General features: G+C 53.0%; 9 protein-coding genes across 9 annotated transcripts; 2 read left to right on the top strand and 7 right to left on the bottom strand.

Moving 5' to 3' along the window:
* Positions 1-877: 877 nt before the first annotated feature.
* BDW74DRAFT_147552 (uncharacterized protein) lies at positions 878-1,426 on the top strand (the record flags this gene model as incomplete). Its single annotated transcript, XM_073723565.1, has 1 exon — positions 878-1,426. A coding segment is annotated over exon 1 (290 nt), but the record flags the coding sequence as incomplete, so codon positions are not given.
* Positions 1,427-2,816: 1,390 nt separating this feature from the next.
* Positions 2,817-3,404, bottom strand: BDW74DRAFT_175200 (uncharacterized protein; the record flags this gene model as incomplete). The annotated part of the gene is made up of 2 exons (XM_073728254.1): positions 2,817-2,922; positions 3,007-3,404. 2 exons carry the CDS (start codon positions 3,402-3,404, stop codon positions 2,817-2,819), a joined length of 504 nt encoding a protein of 167 aa, XP_073587241.1.
* Positions 3,405-3,926: 522 nt separating this feature from the next.
* Positions 3,927-5,085, bottom strand: BDW74DRAFT_166168 (ankyrin repeat domain-containing protein; the record flags this gene model as incomplete). The annotated part of the gene is made up of 3 exons (XM_073726515.1): positions 3,927-4,365; positions 4,460-4,770; positions 5,059-5,085. 3 exons carry the CDS (start codon positions 5,083-5,085, stop codon positions 3,927-3,929), a joined length of 777 nt encoding a protein of 258 aa, XP_073587240.1.
* Positions 5,086-5,652: 567 nt separating this feature from the next.
* BDW74DRAFT_175198 (uncharacterized protein) lies at positions 5,653-6,196 on the bottom strand (the record flags this gene model as incomplete). Its single annotated transcript, XM_073728253.1, has 2 exons — positions 5,653-5,834; positions 5,923-6,196. The coding sequence occupies 2 exons, from the start codon at positions 6,194-6,196 to the stop codon at positions 5,653-5,655; spliced, it is 456 nt and encodes a 151-aa protein (XP_073587239.1).
* Positions 6,197-7,120: 924 nt separating this feature from the next.
* On the top strand, positions 7,121-7,702 carry BDW74DRAFT_147551 (DUF3140 domain-containing protein). Its single transcript, XM_073723564.1, has 3 exons — positions 7,121-7,214; positions 7,268-7,390; positions 7,482-7,702. Exons 1-3 carry the CDS (start codon positions 7,186-7,188, stop codon positions 7,681-7,683), a joined length of 354 nt encoding a protein of 117 aa, XP_073587238.1. The 5' UTR covers positions 7,121-7,185; the 3' UTR covers positions 7,684-7,702.
* Positions 7,644-9,834, bottom strand: BDW74DRAFT_101386 (uncharacterized protein). Its single transcript, XM_073721498.1, has 4 exons — positions 9,134-9,834; positions 8,988-9,064; positions 8,540-8,922; positions 7,644-8,443 (listed from the first exon to the last, which is right to left on the bottom strand). Exons 1-4 carry the CDS (start codon positions 9,441-9,443, stop codon positions 7,807-7,809), a joined length of 1,407 nt encoding a protein of 468 aa, XP_073587237.1. The 5' UTR covers positions 9,444-9,834; the 3' UTR covers positions 7,644-7,806.
* BDW74DRAFT_101371 (uncharacterized protein) lies at positions 9,455-11,452 on the bottom strand. Its single transcript, XM_073721497.1, has 4 exons — positions 11,083-11,452; positions 10,948-11,015; positions 10,489-10,868; positions 9,455-10,372 (listed from the first exon to the last, which is right to left on the bottom strand). The coding sequence occupies exons 1-4, from the start codon at positions 11,339-11,341 to the stop codon at positions 10,021-10,023; spliced, it is 1,059 nt and encodes a 352-aa protein (XP_073587236.1). The 5' UTR covers positions 11,342-11,452; the 3' UTR covers positions 9,455-10,020.
* An 852-nt stretch (positions 11,453-12,304) lies between these two features.
* On the bottom strand, positions 12,305-13,920 carry BDW74DRAFT_175194 (uncharacterized protein; the record flags this gene model as incomplete). Its single annotated transcript, XM_073728252.1, has 5 exons — positions 12,305-12,827; positions 12,948-13,330; positions 13,471-13,548; positions 13,646-13,770; positions 13,878-13,920. 5 exons carry the CDS (start codon positions 13,918-13,920, stop codon positions 12,305-12,307), a joined length of 1,152 nt encoding a protein of 383 aa, XP_073587235.1.
* A 1,364-nt stretch (positions 13,921-15,284) lies between these two features.
* On the bottom strand, positions 15,285-15,937 carry BDW74DRAFT_147545 (uncharacterized protein). The gene is made up of 2 exons (XM_073723563.1): positions 15,731-15,937; positions 15,285-15,650 (listed from the first exon to the last, which is right to left on the bottom strand). The coding sequence occupies exons 1-2, from the start codon at positions 15,816-15,818 to the stop codon at positions 15,397-15,399; spliced, it is 342 nt and encodes a 113-aa protein (XP_073587234.1). The 5' UTR covers positions 15,819-15,937; the 3' UTR covers positions 15,285-15,396.
* Positions 15,938-16,159: the final 222 nt, after the last annotated feature.

The raw sequence follows: 16,159 nt of genomic DNA, 5'->3' as shown, positions 1-16,159 counted from the left end.
GAACCGAATAGTCGGGGTAGGTGGAATGTCCAAAGCAGGAGGAAGACGATAAGCTCGAGACTAGCCCGAGGAGTGGTGATGCCCTACACAGCAATGGCTCTGATACAAGCGAGCTTGATCAGGAGCAGATATACCCTAGGTAACACCGCGATACTTCAGAGGTTGTCCTTATGAGCACCCTCATGACCTGCGAGAACAACTGTTAGCCGGCCAATGAATCGGCCTTACAATTCGACTAGGGTACTGCCATATCCTAGTTAAATTGATATATAGTACTAGGGTACACTAAGCTTACAAATAGCCAGAGATTTACAGTAATACTTTGCATCTAAAACCTTGGAACATCCGCCTAGGGGTCTCCGGCTAATAACGCGGGTTTCCAGAACAGCGAAAGGGCTAATATCTTGAACAGGGACAATTCAAAGTCCGATCACATTAGTCTTCTTGTTTCCTGGAATTCGGACACCTATGCCGACACATCAGAGCGAAAGGACGGGTCCAGCCCTGGAGGATGATAATATTGAGCTACTATACCTAGTAGCCAAGTCCAATAAAGTCCAATTTATGCCCAGGACCACGGCCATCGCCTAATGAGCCCCGTAGAACGGCGTGGAGGATAGGCGTTAGGATTGGCATAATTACATGTAGGTAACGGGCATGGCCTCCGGGATGTTGAGCGGAGTGTGGAAAGAATTTGCCCTTGTGAACATCAGATATATCAAAGCAGCATGGTCCAAACCTAACTACACTAATACTGGTAGTACCGTTCGATAAAAAAAAGAGTTTATATAACTGCAACGCAAACGAAGACCATCAAGACTCTTTTACAGATCACCCGCCCGCCCCTACTCATCACCAAGCTCACCCGAGTCCTCCTCTTCAAACTCACCCGACAGCCCTAAGCCGCTGTACCTGCGCTCGGAGGCATGCTGGGAGGTCGCAACACCCGCTGCCTCAGCAGCCGGCTGGGTAACTTGGTCCGGCTGGCCGGAGGAAGGGACATCCGCCCCCTCAGGATCCGCGGGTTCGTACGTCCTGGAAAAGCCCTGCTGGCCCTGAAGAGTATTGGAGCCGGCAGCGCTCGAAAACGGGTCTGTGGTTCTTGTTACTTCGGCTTCCGGGAGATATGGAGGGCTGTGGTGGTAATATGTACATACGGTTGCCAGTGCCAGACATCGTTCTCGTTCGGTATGAAAGCGCGGGCGTTGAAGACTAGGTAACTTGGGTTTTTGATAATGGAAACTCGGAGAATAGGCAAGGTTAGACAGCGACCTGGCTCCTTTGGATAAGTGGATGGCCGACTATATACCCATTCAGACTCAGGTGGTCGAGGTTCCATGGGTAGCAACGAACCGGTGTGGTAAGTGGTGCGATCGTGATGTAACTGTGGAACCGGGGAGGCTTCCTTAGGTAAGTAGACTTGCCGCGGTGATTGATTCCGGGTGATGTGTGCTGGAGTATAAATGTATGGCCGGTGGTGGGGTGTTCCTTGAACTAAGGTTGCACGGGGCAGATATCCATGGTTGCGCTTCTTTCATGGCGTACCCAGCACGCAATAGATATACCATTGATGCGATAGCATTGGAGATACTCTATCTTCGAGAGATGTTCGATACATGAGGTTTAAGCAATTTTAAAAAACCTTAGGTAGGATTACTACCATAAGGTATATCGCGCGCACGTATCTCAGCACAGATACCTAAAGCCAAGAAGAAAGGGATACATTTTATACCACCAGTCTACCCTGCGATCACTGCACAAGTATAGGTAGGATGGAGCCGAGGATCAAAAAAGATGCTTTTTAAGGGGATAGCCTCTCAAACCCATTCAGGGGTCTAGCGCCCCTCTGCCCTCTAGACCACAAGTTTATACCCGTTGTCAGCTGCAGTCGCAATCCTCGTTCCATCCCGAGAGAAGGTCACTGAGCGTTCCTCAAATTTGGTCCCCTTCAGTGTAGCAACCTCTTCCCCTATTGTCGCATCGCAAATTCAGCACTACTCATCATGTTGAGTACTTACAGTGGCCATGATCGCACCATCTAGAGAGCCGGTCAGGGAGTTTCATATCGGGGGACAATCCGAGTAAATGCATTAACCTACCAGACCAGTCATTCAGGGCTTCATGGACACGGGTGCTGCGCCACTTCCAGAGGTAGGTACAAGTCATAGCCAACACATATCAAGAGGATATGGCGGTACAGAACTACCAAATTCAGTGATCGTTCACTGGCTGGAGGCTGCCCAGGTGTCGGTGCGAGAAGTGATACTATGGTAGTATCCAGTCATTTTTGCAGGGGCTAAGCTCTAGGGAAAGGGAGTCCTTCCGTATTCAGTTCACAGCACCCCCATGGCGAGCGAGGTTGAATACGCCGCCTGTCCAAGGGATACGGTACATAACACAAATGGAGACCCTACTCATACCTATCCTAGGAGAGGGATACTCAGACTCTCGGGAGAGACCCAAAAACTGGCGGCCAATACACTCTGAAGTCCCAGGCGCTGGTTGATTTCTATTATCTAGCAGCATGGGAGCCCTGCATTGTAGGCGGCTAAAAGGGCCATGCTGAATGGCTTTGAGTACGCTCTTGTCCACGCCATGTCAACCCACCCGGCTTGATGTTGAATGTGCTCTGGTCATCGATTCCAATAATCATCATACATCTTCGCATTAATGGGTGCGCCCTGTTCAAGGAGGAACGATACCACTGCGATCTCGTTGGAGTCTAGCTCTCATTGTACGGAGTAATGTAGTAGCTGGCCTCTAGCAATGTCTGCGCCTCTCTCGAAGGATAGCTTTATTGTTGACAGGGGTGCATCTCAAACTGCGATCAATGTAGGGGTGAGATCAATCAGGGATTGCTGGTTTGGGTGGGCTCCATGTTCAAAGAGCCAGGTTACCATGTCTTCGTCGTGTACGGCGTACCTGTCTTCCTTATTAGCAGATTGCTAACTAAGCTGGAGCCATCGACATCAAGCGTATGGTACACCAAACATTGTACAAGCATACCCAAGTACAGGCGGACGAGCCTGGGCAAAACCATCATTGATTTCCCACCCGTTTTGGAGGAAGAGGTCAAGAGCATCCGTCGCCTTGTATCTCACTGCGTTGAGGGCATACGTCGTCCCCAGTGTCTGTCCCTTGGATAGGAACATAGATACAATCTCCACGTTATTGCGACACATAGCCTCCTGGATAACATCACCCAGCTCATTGATGTCATAGTCGTTCAACGACCACTGCTCGAATAAGGCTCGAAGCATGGGCATGTTATTGGCAATACACGCTGCCAGGAGCCCCTCGATGGTTTCGGGCGAGGTCTTGCTATATCGGCGGAGCGCCTTCAGCAGGATTGGGACTGTAATGCGGTCTGCCTGGGGAGAAGAGGGTTTGGTTTCAGTAGACATTATGTCTCGATACTCGAAAGGGGCTATGGGAACGTGTCACAAGAGGAACTGGAGGGGATACACATGCACCAGGAGGGGAGGGTTAACCTACCCCTACCCCCCTCCAGCGTGAGTCAGCTTTGGCAGCGCGTACTGAAACGAGCCCTGCCCTCCACTCCCCGCTCCATCTATGAGGGTTGTCCATTTCTCCAATAGATAGAGAAGCGGATGCCAACCAGTTTGATCCTGCTCAATACGATCCTATTCCTGTCTTTCTTGCTAAGCCTCATTCTCCGGTTTCAATGAACCCCATGCAACTCTGATAGTGACTACAGGCTGCCATACTACTACGATAGCTGTACGGTAAGTTTCATTGGGAGAGCACGCAATTATAGAATTGGTATGGTATGGTAGGTACAATTACCTCCAGATGTCGCTAAAACATAGATAATCGATATCGGACCGGAAGAGTTTCAGACTTCGCTGGCGCCAGTGCCTTGAGGGTGCTTATCCATAGCCACCTTCAGAAGCGCAACAATATCCTCATGGCCTGACTCCGGCCAGTGCAAATTTCCCTTTTGTATCCATGATCGTTGGATCCGCACCTTGATCCAGCAAGAATTGCACGACGCCATGCTTTCCCGCCCCAGATGCATGGTGCAGTGCAGTTCCGTGTGGCAGGTAAAAGAACAGAATCTTAGCAGAGTACGGATGATTGTCATATCTCCTCGCATTGAGTGGAGCGCCCCGCTGCAGTAGTAAGTCCAGGACGGCTATTTCGTCCGACTCCCGCTCAATCGCACGGTGAAGCAGTTGGCCCTTGCTGACGTCGGCGCCACGGTCAAGGAGCAATTCGATTGTAGAGATCGGTGTCTCTTTGACCGCGTAGGACATGGGCGTCAAGTCAATGAGACTCTGCTGGTTAGGGTCTGCGCCGTGATCCAGCAGCCAGGGGAGCATATCTTCATCCTTAACCGCGAACCTATTACGGCCGATAAGTGAGCTAGCTAGCATATGGCGAAGGCAAAGCAAAAGATGCACTTACGAAAGGGCAGCGGGAGACGTCTGCGCGGTACTTATTGATGTCCCATCCGGTTTCGAGCATGTACGCCAGCACGTCCTTGCTCCTGTGCTCGATAGCGGATCTTGCGGATCCACCTAACCCCTGGAATCTGTTTTCCACGAGTATCGAGAGGGCTTGGACGTTATCGTGGGATATGGCTTCTTCCGCAAGGTCAGAAAGTTCGTGAATGTCGAGTCCGTGAGTGGACCACTTGTCAAAGGCCGATTTGAACCTCGCTATGTCGTTGGTGATACAGGAAGCCTTCATGGCGTCGATGTCTTCCTGCGGCGTTTTGCGCCAGCTTATGACTAGGGCCTCCATTTCCTCGTACGAGATGGGTTCCAGTGTCGTTAGAAATTCGGTATCGGTTGCCATGGTGGGCAGAGACTTGAGGAAAGGGTGAGCGATACGTGGCTGTGAGATTCAGGTCGCTCTATGAGATGGAAGGAAGACCTCAGAAGGAGAGCATGAGGGAAAGAAAGGAAGAACAAGGAAAGAGGGGCGCCTACTATGGTAGCCTTAACTTAGCCTCTATGAGGGTGAGTCAGCTCAGTGTTGTTTATGCTGGTCCTGGTGACTTAATAGATGGCGGCGACAGGCACGCTGAATAACTTTGTGATCGGGTTGGGATACAGACATGACTTGGGAAATGCGCTGGAAGAGGCCTGCGAAGGTATTTTCATCGATTTCTGTCAGACATTGTGGGATGTTGGGGGAGAATTTCGCGGGTTGGAATTCCGGAGAATGGTTCCAAGGGTGGTGGGAGTGTGGAAGAGGATGGCATGTGTAGCTCTCTAGAAGAATCAGTGGTTGCTGTTGTTCTCGGTCGGGGCCGTATTATCTTCTGGTTAACTAAGATGGGGATCTATGTGCACTGGACAAGCGACGCTGTGCTGGGCTTTTTAAGACGACAGACCTCGCAGTAGCTCCGCTATTGGGAAGCTTATTTTTCAGACTTCACAGAATTTACGACTTGGTATATCTAGTAATTATGCCTCTGGAAAATGAGCGTGATTCTATTTCGATACTAGTATGGATGGTACCATAGTAAAACAAGCCCTAATCTATGCGGGTATGATATCTGAAGCTGAGGCAGCAGAGAAGGAAGAAAGTAATCAACACAAGGTAAGGTAGGTATCTAAACGAACAGATTGAAACTCCCAGCTCCTAGAAAGAATCATAATCATCCGCCAGAAATGACAAATCTCAAAACTCACAGCGTCGGGGCATGGGCATGGTCCCCTCCCTCCCCAACCCCTCTAGAATCCCATCAACAATATAACAGAACTTGTCAACTTGCTCCGCAATAACATCCAAACTCCCCGCGAGCAAACTCGCAGCACGCAGCTTGCCAATGTGCTTCTTCTCATTCGTCGCGAGACCAATACCTATGAACCGTTACGTTAGCTCCATCACCTCTCTCCAGCCCTATGCATCAAACACGGGTACTAATCATATGGATAGATGTTAACTTACTCTTCTCAAGCGTCATATGCAGCTCCATCAAAGCCTCAACAAGCTTATCCCTCACCCTGGACCCCTTCAACACAGCATCAAACAGCGACGTCTCCGCCCCTTCTTCAAGACACGTCTCGTCGTACCGGAACTTAAAGTCGACGAAGGCTTCCGTGAGGGCGTGCCCGTGGACACTCTTGTACAGCGTCTCGTGGTACAACTCAAGCAGTTCTTCAAGGATGCAGAGGGACTCGTAGCACTCGTGGCTGTAGGAGAAGATGAGCGTGGACTGCATTTTCTTTTTCGGGTTCGGTGTTGGTTTCTAGATAAGTATGGTTATTTTGTTAGTTTGTGATATGGTATGATATGAATATCAGAAGTCTTTCTTTCGCTCGCCTTTGTTGCCTAGGTGTGGTAGGTATGGTAGCACAGGCTCAACATTGCCGTTGCGGCCGCGGACTTCTGCGGGCTATATATAACCTGCGGCTTTGTTGTTGTCCGATGGGCTGCTAGGATATCATTGTTTCGTATTCTTTATGCGGACTTTATCTCTAGTTCCATGCGGACAGCCTCATTGAAAGGGGGGTCTAGGGCTTCTTTGTGCCCATATAGTTCCGTGCTTTGTGCTCCCGGCAGATAGCCATTCCCTGAATGGACTGTTGAAACGGCATTTTTTTTTTTCTTTGACATCCTGTAGGCAGGGATCCTGCGTGGATTCTTTTGGACAAATCCAGTCGGGGAACCCGGGGGTCCGGGGCCTGGGAGGAAGCCCTAACGCGGCAGTCAGGCAACTGCCCTCTTCCTACAGATTTCAATGGGGAGACTGGGGAGATCTAACTTAAGAAAGACTCCAATGCACCAATGAATTGAATTGAGTTCCAATCAATTTCATGGGAATCTCCTTCATTTTCCGACCTGGAGGGCTTGGGCTGATATATAGCCCTTAGACCCGTCGACAGAGCGATGAACAGCCATCCAACGGCCCCTAGAAAAACACTACAAGAAACTATTGTTGTCCAGGCCCAGCAAAGCTCCAATGACCGCAGTCCCCACCTGTTCCTACATACTCCGTAGTGACCGTAGATTGACGTCCTCCGATCGATCATCTCAGATCTCAACGTCATGACGTCAGCCCTAAGCCACGCCCATAAAACCACAAACTCGGCATAATCAGACCAACAACCATAAACTTACAGTAATCAAAGATACATGAACAGGATACGATTCCCCCGATCAAAATACCCAATCCTCCCTCGACGCCAGTTTACCTTCACCCCGCGCAAGATGGTCAAAGACAGCAGCACCGTCATCGAGTCCGTCTCCAGAAACCCAATCCAGCGGTGAACTCAGCACTAACAAAGCACAGCGAATTCAACGGCCTCGTCAACATGTCCGCAAATGAACTCCGCGACTGGCTAAAGGAAGAAACCTCGCAGTCCTCCGGCTGGAAGAACGAGTCTGGCGAGGGCGAGACGATCGGGCATGAGAGGTGGGCACCCGACTTCCCTCCAAAACACCCCTCAAACCACCTGCACCTCATAGATACAATTCTACGGGGGTCAGTGTTGACGAGTCCGTAGCGGCCGCAAAATCGTCTCCATCCTCGAACACAACCCGTCCAAGGATCCCGGTGGGTATTCAGACGAAGACATCGACCACATGCGCCGGGTTGTCTCGTACTGCAAGCGGCATCTGGCGCAGGAGGAAAAGGCAAAGCAGGATACGAGCAGCAAGAGTTATCGCAGCTTGAAGAATTGGGGGCATGATGCTTTGAAGGAGTAGCGGCGCTTAACATACCCCAGTATCGTGGTATCTATCGTTAAATAAATCACGCGCTGCAGTCTATCATTGGTACCATAGTAAGGACTTAGTTATATATGGTACAAGCAAGCCATGTAGGACGGGCTATTTACGAAATGGATCCCCCCGCTCCTCACTCCACCGGAAATCCGTCTTGACCTGGATGCCCATGGCGTTCGTCCTCGTCCTTGCACGATCATGGACGTCAACGCTACCACCAGTACCAGTACAAGAACTCCCATTCGTCCCGCGCGTCGTATTCCCCTCGCTATCCAGCCCACTCTCACTCCCACTCAGACTCCATCTCCGACTCATCCCCTCCAGCTCAATCGTCGTCGTACTCGTAAGAAGCACCTCGTCGCCCTCAGGCCCAGGCCGAAACCGTCGTGTACGGGGACTCAAAGCGCCAGAATCCTCATTGAGAATCGTCACAGTCCCAGCGCGCCTCTTTCCCTTCCCCTGACTTCCACGCGTAGCATTCGGCGAAGACCCCATCCCAGGCGCCGCGGACGCAGACGCAGACCCCGACGGGAACGTCGAAAACAGTCCCCGAATCTTCAGGTTAAGAGCCTGCAGTGTCCGTCTAAGCAGCGGATGCAGCGTCGGCAGACACGCGCAGGTTATGCCGACGCAGGGCTGCGCAACGGACCAGACGAAGACGTGTCCCATCAGCCAGGTTTCGTCGCGGTCGGTTTCGAGGAGGATGATGTAGTAGAGGCGCATGGCGGAGGCAATGCAGACGCTGCAATGATCACTATTAGAAACCTGCTTTATTGTAAGGGGTGAAATAGGGTAAACTATGGTAGAGAAAGGGATGGAGTTAAGTAAGGGGACGTACAAAGCCCCGACCAAAAAGATTCCTAGGACAAGAACCTTCTGCGCGGTACGCATCTGCAAGCGGAGCACGGGGGGTATCGGAACGGTTAAGATCAGGACATCGGTGAGCATATTGGTTGCCTCGGAGGCGAGTTGGAGGGCATCCATTGCGCAGGTGCAGCGGCCGCTCGTCGGGTCTTGAAAGGAGGTCCAGAAGAAAGAGGGGGGTCTGCAGCATGAGAGGTACGCGACTGTGCAGCCGATGTAGTGCGCGAGCGTAAGGAAGCCGCAGAAATATAGAGTTAGAGGAGCCGAGGAGCCGAAGATGCGGCGGTAGAAGAAGAGCATGGAGAGTTTTATGGGGGGCATTGAGAGGAGGTAGACGAGGCCGTAGGCGAAGAGGACCTGATGCAGTGATATCAAATCGTCAGTCATTGGGTAAGGTTAGAGCTAGTGTTAAGGGGTTGTACCTGGCGCCCGTGGATAATGTCTTCTGCTGTTGCGAAGGCTGGGGTCCAGACGTGTCTACCTATGCCGTAATTTGCACCTACATCGCTCAAAGCTGTTAGATAGATGCTCTGAATGCCATAGCTGGTAAACAGAGATAGGTACGAACCGATAATCGTGCATGCAAGGCTGCCATACGCCGGTATCAGCGCCACGGCAACCAGCCAGTCATCGGCTTCACACGGCAGTTTCTGGATCTTGATCCTGGTGTACAGACGCAGGGCAACGACCAAAGTCGCCACGACTGTTAGGGTAGCCGCAACCCCATTGTTCATGGCGACATTGCTCTCGGTGAGGTCGATTCCTGGCGGTTGATCGCCGAAGATGCTCTCAACGGGGCGTTCGAGGTCCATGGACGAAGAGTGGACGGGGGCGAGTAACGAAAGGCGATAGGAAGACAAAAGCACAGAAGCATCCATAGCGACCAAGAAAACAGACAATTTATCAATCAAAACTCAGTATCGACAATTGTATCTTGCCACCGTCTCGTTATCCAACTGGAAGTGATCAGTCCATCTCCCCCATCCCGCCCATCCATAATCCTTCGCCGTGCATTGGCCTTCGGCCACGGTTATAGATATATATAAGTGGCGAGATGCCGCGACCGAGCACAATGTTCAAAGTTCGATGGTCGTCACGTCTAATATATCGAACAAAGAACCCGGTTGTGACGCGACACGGCGATCCTGCAGGATGCGCTAAGCAGGGAGTTTACTGGGCTTTAGAAGCTTTGGGGCCCTAGCCTGGGGCTTGGGCTTAAGCCAGGGGGGGCGGGACCCGGGTTGTGGGGGCGAACCGGTTAGCAGGGCGCGCGGACAGCGGTCCAAGGGCTACGTTGACACATACTGCAGGTTATCGTACCATACCATCCATAGGACAGGTATGGAAGTTTGATCGGGCGCGGGCTAGGCTTGCTAGGTAAGAGATCTACTTGTCCTGCTCTACCTCCTCGCCTAGGACCTAGGTATGGTAGGTAGGTATGGTAATGGTATGTGTCTAGCGAAGCTGAACCCACTGCCCGGGCCCCGACGTGGCCATCGTCTCCGTCGCAACCCTGGTCTCCGTCCTCGACCTCGTCCTCGTCGTTACCCCCGGAGCCGTCGAATCAGACCCCGACGCAGACCTCAGCACAAACGGCGACCTCGAGAACAAGCCGCAGATGCGAAGATTCAGGAACTGCAGCGTCCGCCGCAGTAGCGGGTTCAGGGTCGGCAGACAGGTGCACACGGCGCCGACGCACACCTCCACGGTGGACCAGATATAGATGTCGCATTGGTGATAGGTGGAGTCGATGGTGTGGGTGTAGGGGAGGAGGTGGAGGAGGCGGACGATGGAGGCGATGCAGACGCTGCAGGTGCCAGAGGGGTATTGTTAGTACGAGCACTGGCTTGGCTTCCAGTTTGAACCAACGAGAACAGGTTAAGGTGGGGGCTTAGGATTGCGATTTGGATTGGGGAGACATACAGCGCGCCCAGCGAGAAGATTGCGAGCACGAGGACCTTCTGCAGGGTTCGCATCTGCAGCTTCCAGACGGGGCGCACGGGGACGAGCAGGATCAGCACGTCGATGGAGGTGTTGAGGGCTGCGGCGACGATGCCGAAGGAGTAGATGTTGACCCGGCAGTGGCCGGGGGCTTGGGGGTTGGCGGCGACATTCCAGAAATAGGAGGTCGGTTGGCAGGCGGCGAAAAAGGAGGCTGTGAAGCCGAGAAAGTAGCCGAGTGCCAGGAAGACGCAGAGGTAGAGCGGTTTTATCATGGCGAAGATGCGGCGGTAGAGGGCGATCACGGCGAGTTTGATGAGAAGGAGGGCGAGGAAGTAGATGAAGGCCCAGGCGAAGATGATCTGGAGGTGAGAGGAGGGGGTAAGAATTTAGATTCGGGGAGTTAGGGCTGGCTGACGGGGGACAGGGGGAGGGGGGTACCTGGAATAGGTGAGTGATGTCGTCTGGGGACAACGCCCAGATGTGTCTTCCCAACCCGTATCCCGTGCCTGTGAGCATCCCTTCGCGTCAGTCTTGACTCGGACTCTGGACATGATACAGGGGTCCTGGACAAACCAATCAGTGTACATATCAGACACCCCCAGATCGGCACCAGCGACGCAACAGAAAGCCAGTCATCCACCTCCAGGCGGATGTGCTGCACCTTAGTTCTCGTGAACAGACGCAGTATAACAACAACTGTCACTATAGCCGTCAAGGAACTCGTTATTGCGACGGTGCTGGCCGCACGGTTGGCAGCGAGATCGATGTCCGGGGGGGTCTCGCCCATGGGGTTGGGCCGGCCAGCAGAGTTGCCATTATCGATATCCGACATTGCACAACACGAACAATGGTAGCAAGAACCATGCGCAGCATAGACAGAGCACAGCGCTTTGAAATAGTGTCACTGTTTAAGAGCAATCTCTGCCATTGCAATTCCACATGACTTCCAACCCTCCCCTGCCTCTGACTAAATGACCAGTCGACATAACTACCTTACGCCATCCAGCCCGCCCAGATCCCTCGCGTAGACGCCGCTCGAGGCTGTCACGAGCTTTATGAGGGGCGAGCGGCCTCGATTATGGCCGTCGCGATGCAGAGTTCAATGGCTCTTTTTGTCAAACAAAGAACGCCCGCTGCCACCGCGGTCGCGCGATGCGCTAGGCCGGGGGGCCCCCCTCGGCTCTCAACTGAAGCTTGCGGATAATGGTTCCAGGCTGTCGGGGTTAGAAGTTAGAATCGGGGCGCTGGGAATGTGCAGGAGGAATTCCAAATACCCTACCCCGTGTGGCTTTGCCAGCTTTACACGGTCGGGACTTGATTCCGAGGTTGGCATGGGCTGCTTTCCCTGGGATGGATGCATCGCGACCGTGGCTTTATGTCGTATTTAAGATCCCGCAAGGGTTCAGCCAACCAGACACAGACACTGCAATCTGGTCCCGGGCTGACCGTTCCATGTTTGGAGCTCGAATTCCACGTCGTCCGTGCTCTTCTTCCATGACCCCTATACCATACCTACCTCCTCCTGTCTGTGCATCTCCGAGGGCCATCAGATATTTCAAATACCCCTAGCTCTCTGTCTCTATCGATGACGCCTCCGAGTTCGTATTCCTCCGCAAAACAACCAGTAGCCCTGGAGACAGAGCAAGTAATGCTCTTCCGGTCCGTCCAATTCTATCAGCTCGTTAGCGAAGATGTCCGCTATATTCTATTGGAAGTTCTAGAAGCGTACGCCAGCCCAGTCTAAGGATCTACGAGATCTATCTATGCGTATGCTCCTCACTCCACTGAAAATCCCTCACCACTTGAATTCACCCTCCCACCCTGGGTCTTCAAGTTGTACGCACCTACCAACTCCACCAACAGTGCGAGTGTCCGTACCAGTATAGTCCCCAAACTGCTCAGCCCTAGTCTCGCTCTCACATCTCCCCCCCCCCCCCAAATCATCCATCTCGACCTCAGCCACCGTCGTCTCCAAAAGCGCCTCGTCCCCGCGGACCCGCCTCTCCGAAGCACCACCTGCACCTGCACTCCCCGTCCCCTTCCAATGTAGGTTGCTCCGCCTCCCCTGTCCATATAGCCCGTCCCGATTCCCACGGAGACTCCGCGTAGGCGTCCGCGATGACCCGGAGCTCACGAGCCCGATTCGCTGCAGGGCCCGACGGGCTAGCGGGTTCAGCGTCGGCAGGCAAGCGCACACGATGCCCACGCAGGGCTCGACCGTCGTCCACACGAAGACGTCACCCAGAACCCACGTCCAGTCGCTGTCCTGCATGAAGAGGACCAGGTATCGAATGCGGATGGCGGAGGCGATGCACGCGCTATTTATACAAAACATTAGCGTACGGACTTGTAGTCGCGAGCGGCAAATCCAACGGTAGGGAGATGGAAATGGATATGGGTTTGAGGTGGGGTGTGGTGAGGTGAATGGATAAACATACAAAGACCCTAGCAGAAACACACCGACAACAAGACCCTTTTGCAGCGGCCTCGTCTGGAGCCTCCAGACAAGGGGGACCGGAACAGCGAGGATGAGCAGGTCCGCGAAGACGTTCAGTGACGAGGAGAGCAGCTGGAAGAGGTCTGTGTCGAAGTTGCAGGAGCCGCTTTGGGGCGCGGTAATCTTCCGCCAGTAGTATGCCGGGGGCTGGCAGCCGCAGAGGAAAGTAATCGTGCAGGCGGTGTATTGGGCGAGGGTGAGGAGGATGCACAGTTGTAGAGTGAGCGGGATCCAGAAGGCGAAGAGGCGGCGGTAGAAGAGGAGGATGGATAGCTTGATGAGGAGGAGGGTGAAGAAGTAGACGAGGAGGTGGGAAAAGCCAATCTGGATCGCGGGTGGTTATAGATGTTAGCTTGGCTCTGTTTAGCATAGCGTAGCTTAGGCTCAATGTATAAATGGTCTGTCTGAGGGGGGGAGGGAATTAGGGCTCCACAGTCATCTGGATGGCAGAGTACCATACGTACTTGATTAATTCGGACATAATCTTCAGTCGCAGCCGCCCAGACATGTTTCCCTATCCCGTATTGTGCCCCTTTCGCGGCCTGTCAGGTTCAAGTTTTTCCACCAAGAGCCAATCAGTGGCAGAGTACAGTATGCAGGTAACAAGGTAAGGTAAGGTAGAGCAGGCAACAAACCGACAGTAATACACGCAAGACTCCCATACGTCGGCACCAACGATGCAAGCACAAACCAGTCGTCCACCCAGAACGGGGCATGTTGCACTTTAGCGCGAGTGATCAAGCGCAGCGCGACCGCAAGGGTTGCTACAGCGGTTAATATCCAGCAATCGCATTGTTCCGGGCGGCATGGCTTTCGGACAGATCAAGGCCTGGGGGTGGATCGTTAGAGCTGCCCGCCATGACTGACTCACAGGCAAAACGAGAGAAAACAATCATATTCAGACACATGGCCATGGGGGCACGGTTTAAGAGAGTCCGGTATTCCTCCGCTCTGCGTCAAGGTTTCGAGGGCCTGGTCCGTCGCGAGGGGGCAGGGGTATGCGCTGATATGATTAGCATCCTTGCCTTGGCTGAGGGCCTAGCTTTCGGGTCTAAGCTTGACGGGCCTGTTATGTAGAGAGGGTTGTGGCGAGGCTCAGCCTGCAGGATGCGCTAAGGAGATGGCGATCAGCACCTGAGTCCAGCCGGGGGCCGGAGACGCAATGCCGGTTGGGCAGTTGGTACTATTGTTTCTAGAACTACCATCTCGGTTCCATTTGATGGCACTCTAACTTACATGAATGAGCAAGGCTCTCGCAGTCATCAGCCAGACAATACGCTGGTTGTGAAAATGGCACTGTAGGTATGATATGCTTTCAAGTTACTTAGGCCTGATAGGGAAACAAAAGACACCTAGGCCTTAAGCGCTCGTTTTTAAGAGTCACCGGGACTGGATTCATGCTTCCAAGATTGCTTTCATAGCACAAAGGGATATAAAAGCCATGGTATATGTGACCTTACTACCGATGCTCCTCGCTCCAGCGAAAATCCGTCCTGACCTGAATCCCTCCTGTCTGCGTCCCGTTGTCCACTTGCACAGCATCAACAGTGCCCGTGCTAGTGCCAGTATCCCCCCTCAAGCTCTCACTAGGGCTCTCATGCAGATCTTTCATCTCAATCGTCATCCTCGTCGTCGTAGTCAACAGCTCCTCGTCCCCCTCAGGGCCCGGTCGAAACCGTCTCTCGCGACCATCCCCATCAAGAACCGTAACCAGGCTACTGTTCTTCCCCTTACTCCGCCGTGTAATCCCCTGGCTTGTAGTATCCGATCTCAACGGCGTACTCCCACCTTTTCTCCCCTCCGACTCCCCAGACACCTGATAACCAGGCGGCGAAGAGCCCGCACTCTTCCAAGTGATATTGAGAGCTCGCAGCGCATTCATAGTCGGGAGGCACGCACAGACAATCGCAACGCACGGCTCAATGGCCGTCCAAACGATGGTATCGCTCTGCGCCCAGGTCTGGTCAAGGTCATCGGGCCCATCGCCGGGAATGACATACGTGAGGCGGATGATGCTGGCGACACATACACTGGGGTGGTTAAGGGTTTATTAGCCACGCTTTGAGGATGGTATTTATGGTAGCAGCGAACATACAAACCGCCCAGCAAAAAGACGCCCAGAACAGCGATCTTCTGCATTTTCCTCATCTGCAGCTTCCACACGAGGGGAACAGGCACGATCAGCAGTATCGCGTCGAGAACCACATTGAGCGCAGCGTTGGTCAAGATGTACTTGTAACTGGCGATGGTGATGGGGCAGCCGCCGGCGATGTCGACGCGGGCGTGTACAGCGTGGTCGGGGGCTCGTGCGAGATACAAGAGGTAGAACGAGGTGGGTGGTCGGGAGCAGATGCATTGAATGAGGACGCCGGCGACGAAGTAGCCAGTGTTCAGGAAGATGCAGAGGTAGAGGACCTAGGACATGCCGAAGACGCGTCGGTAGAGAAAGATGATGGAGAGCTTGGTGAGGAGGAGAGCGAGGAAGTAGATGAGGAAGTTGATGAGAGGGCCTCGTTCGCAGCCCAGTTAGTTTTGGCAGGCGGGTAGAGGACGGGTAGGGGGGTGGGACGACCTACATGAGATACACGCTCGATGTCATCGAGGGGGACTATCCAGTCGTGCTTCCCCAGTCCGTTATGCCCAGCTGCAGATTTCAATCCAGATTGTTAGCGTTGTCTAGTCTGACTCTTGTTCATGCTCTGTAGTGTAACAAGTGAGACAAACCATAAACTATAAAAGCAAGGAAGACATATTCCGAGCTCAACGCGGCTAGTATAAGCCAGTCGTCTATCCCATAGTGAACCCTTTGCATTCGTGCCCGCGTATAGAAGCGCAGGACGACCGCCAGGGTTGCTACCACATTCAAAGCGATAACAACACCATTTTTGCGGGCAGTGCGACTCTCAGAGAGATCAATGTCAGGGGGGGGGGTCACCGTAAGGACTGGTAAAGGTACTAGCCATGGGACGGGGGCTTGACAAGGACATGATAGCAGAAAAGCACTGTAAAAAGCAAACAAGCACTGTCTATAAGAGCAAATCATGAAAAGACCCTTCCCCCTAACCAGTTCCTACACCGATGCATCAAGCATATCTCAGGCGTAAGCCCAATATAAAAAGTGACAAGTCAACTGGAGGCCTGATTCTATTGCCA

The sequence above is a fragment of the Aspergillus multicolor genome, assembly GCF_047715735.1.
Source record: "Aspergillus multicolor strain CBS 133.54 unplaced genomic scaffold BDW74scaffold_4, whole genome shotgun sequence".
Classification (NCBI taxonomy): domain Eukaryota; kingdom Fungi; phylum Ascomycota; class Eurotiomycetes; order Eurotiales; family Aspergillaceae; genus Aspergillus; species Aspergillus multicolor.
The sequence above is the reverse complement of the archived record's forward strand: the minus strand, read 5'-3'. Positions and strand labels throughout refer to the sequence as shown.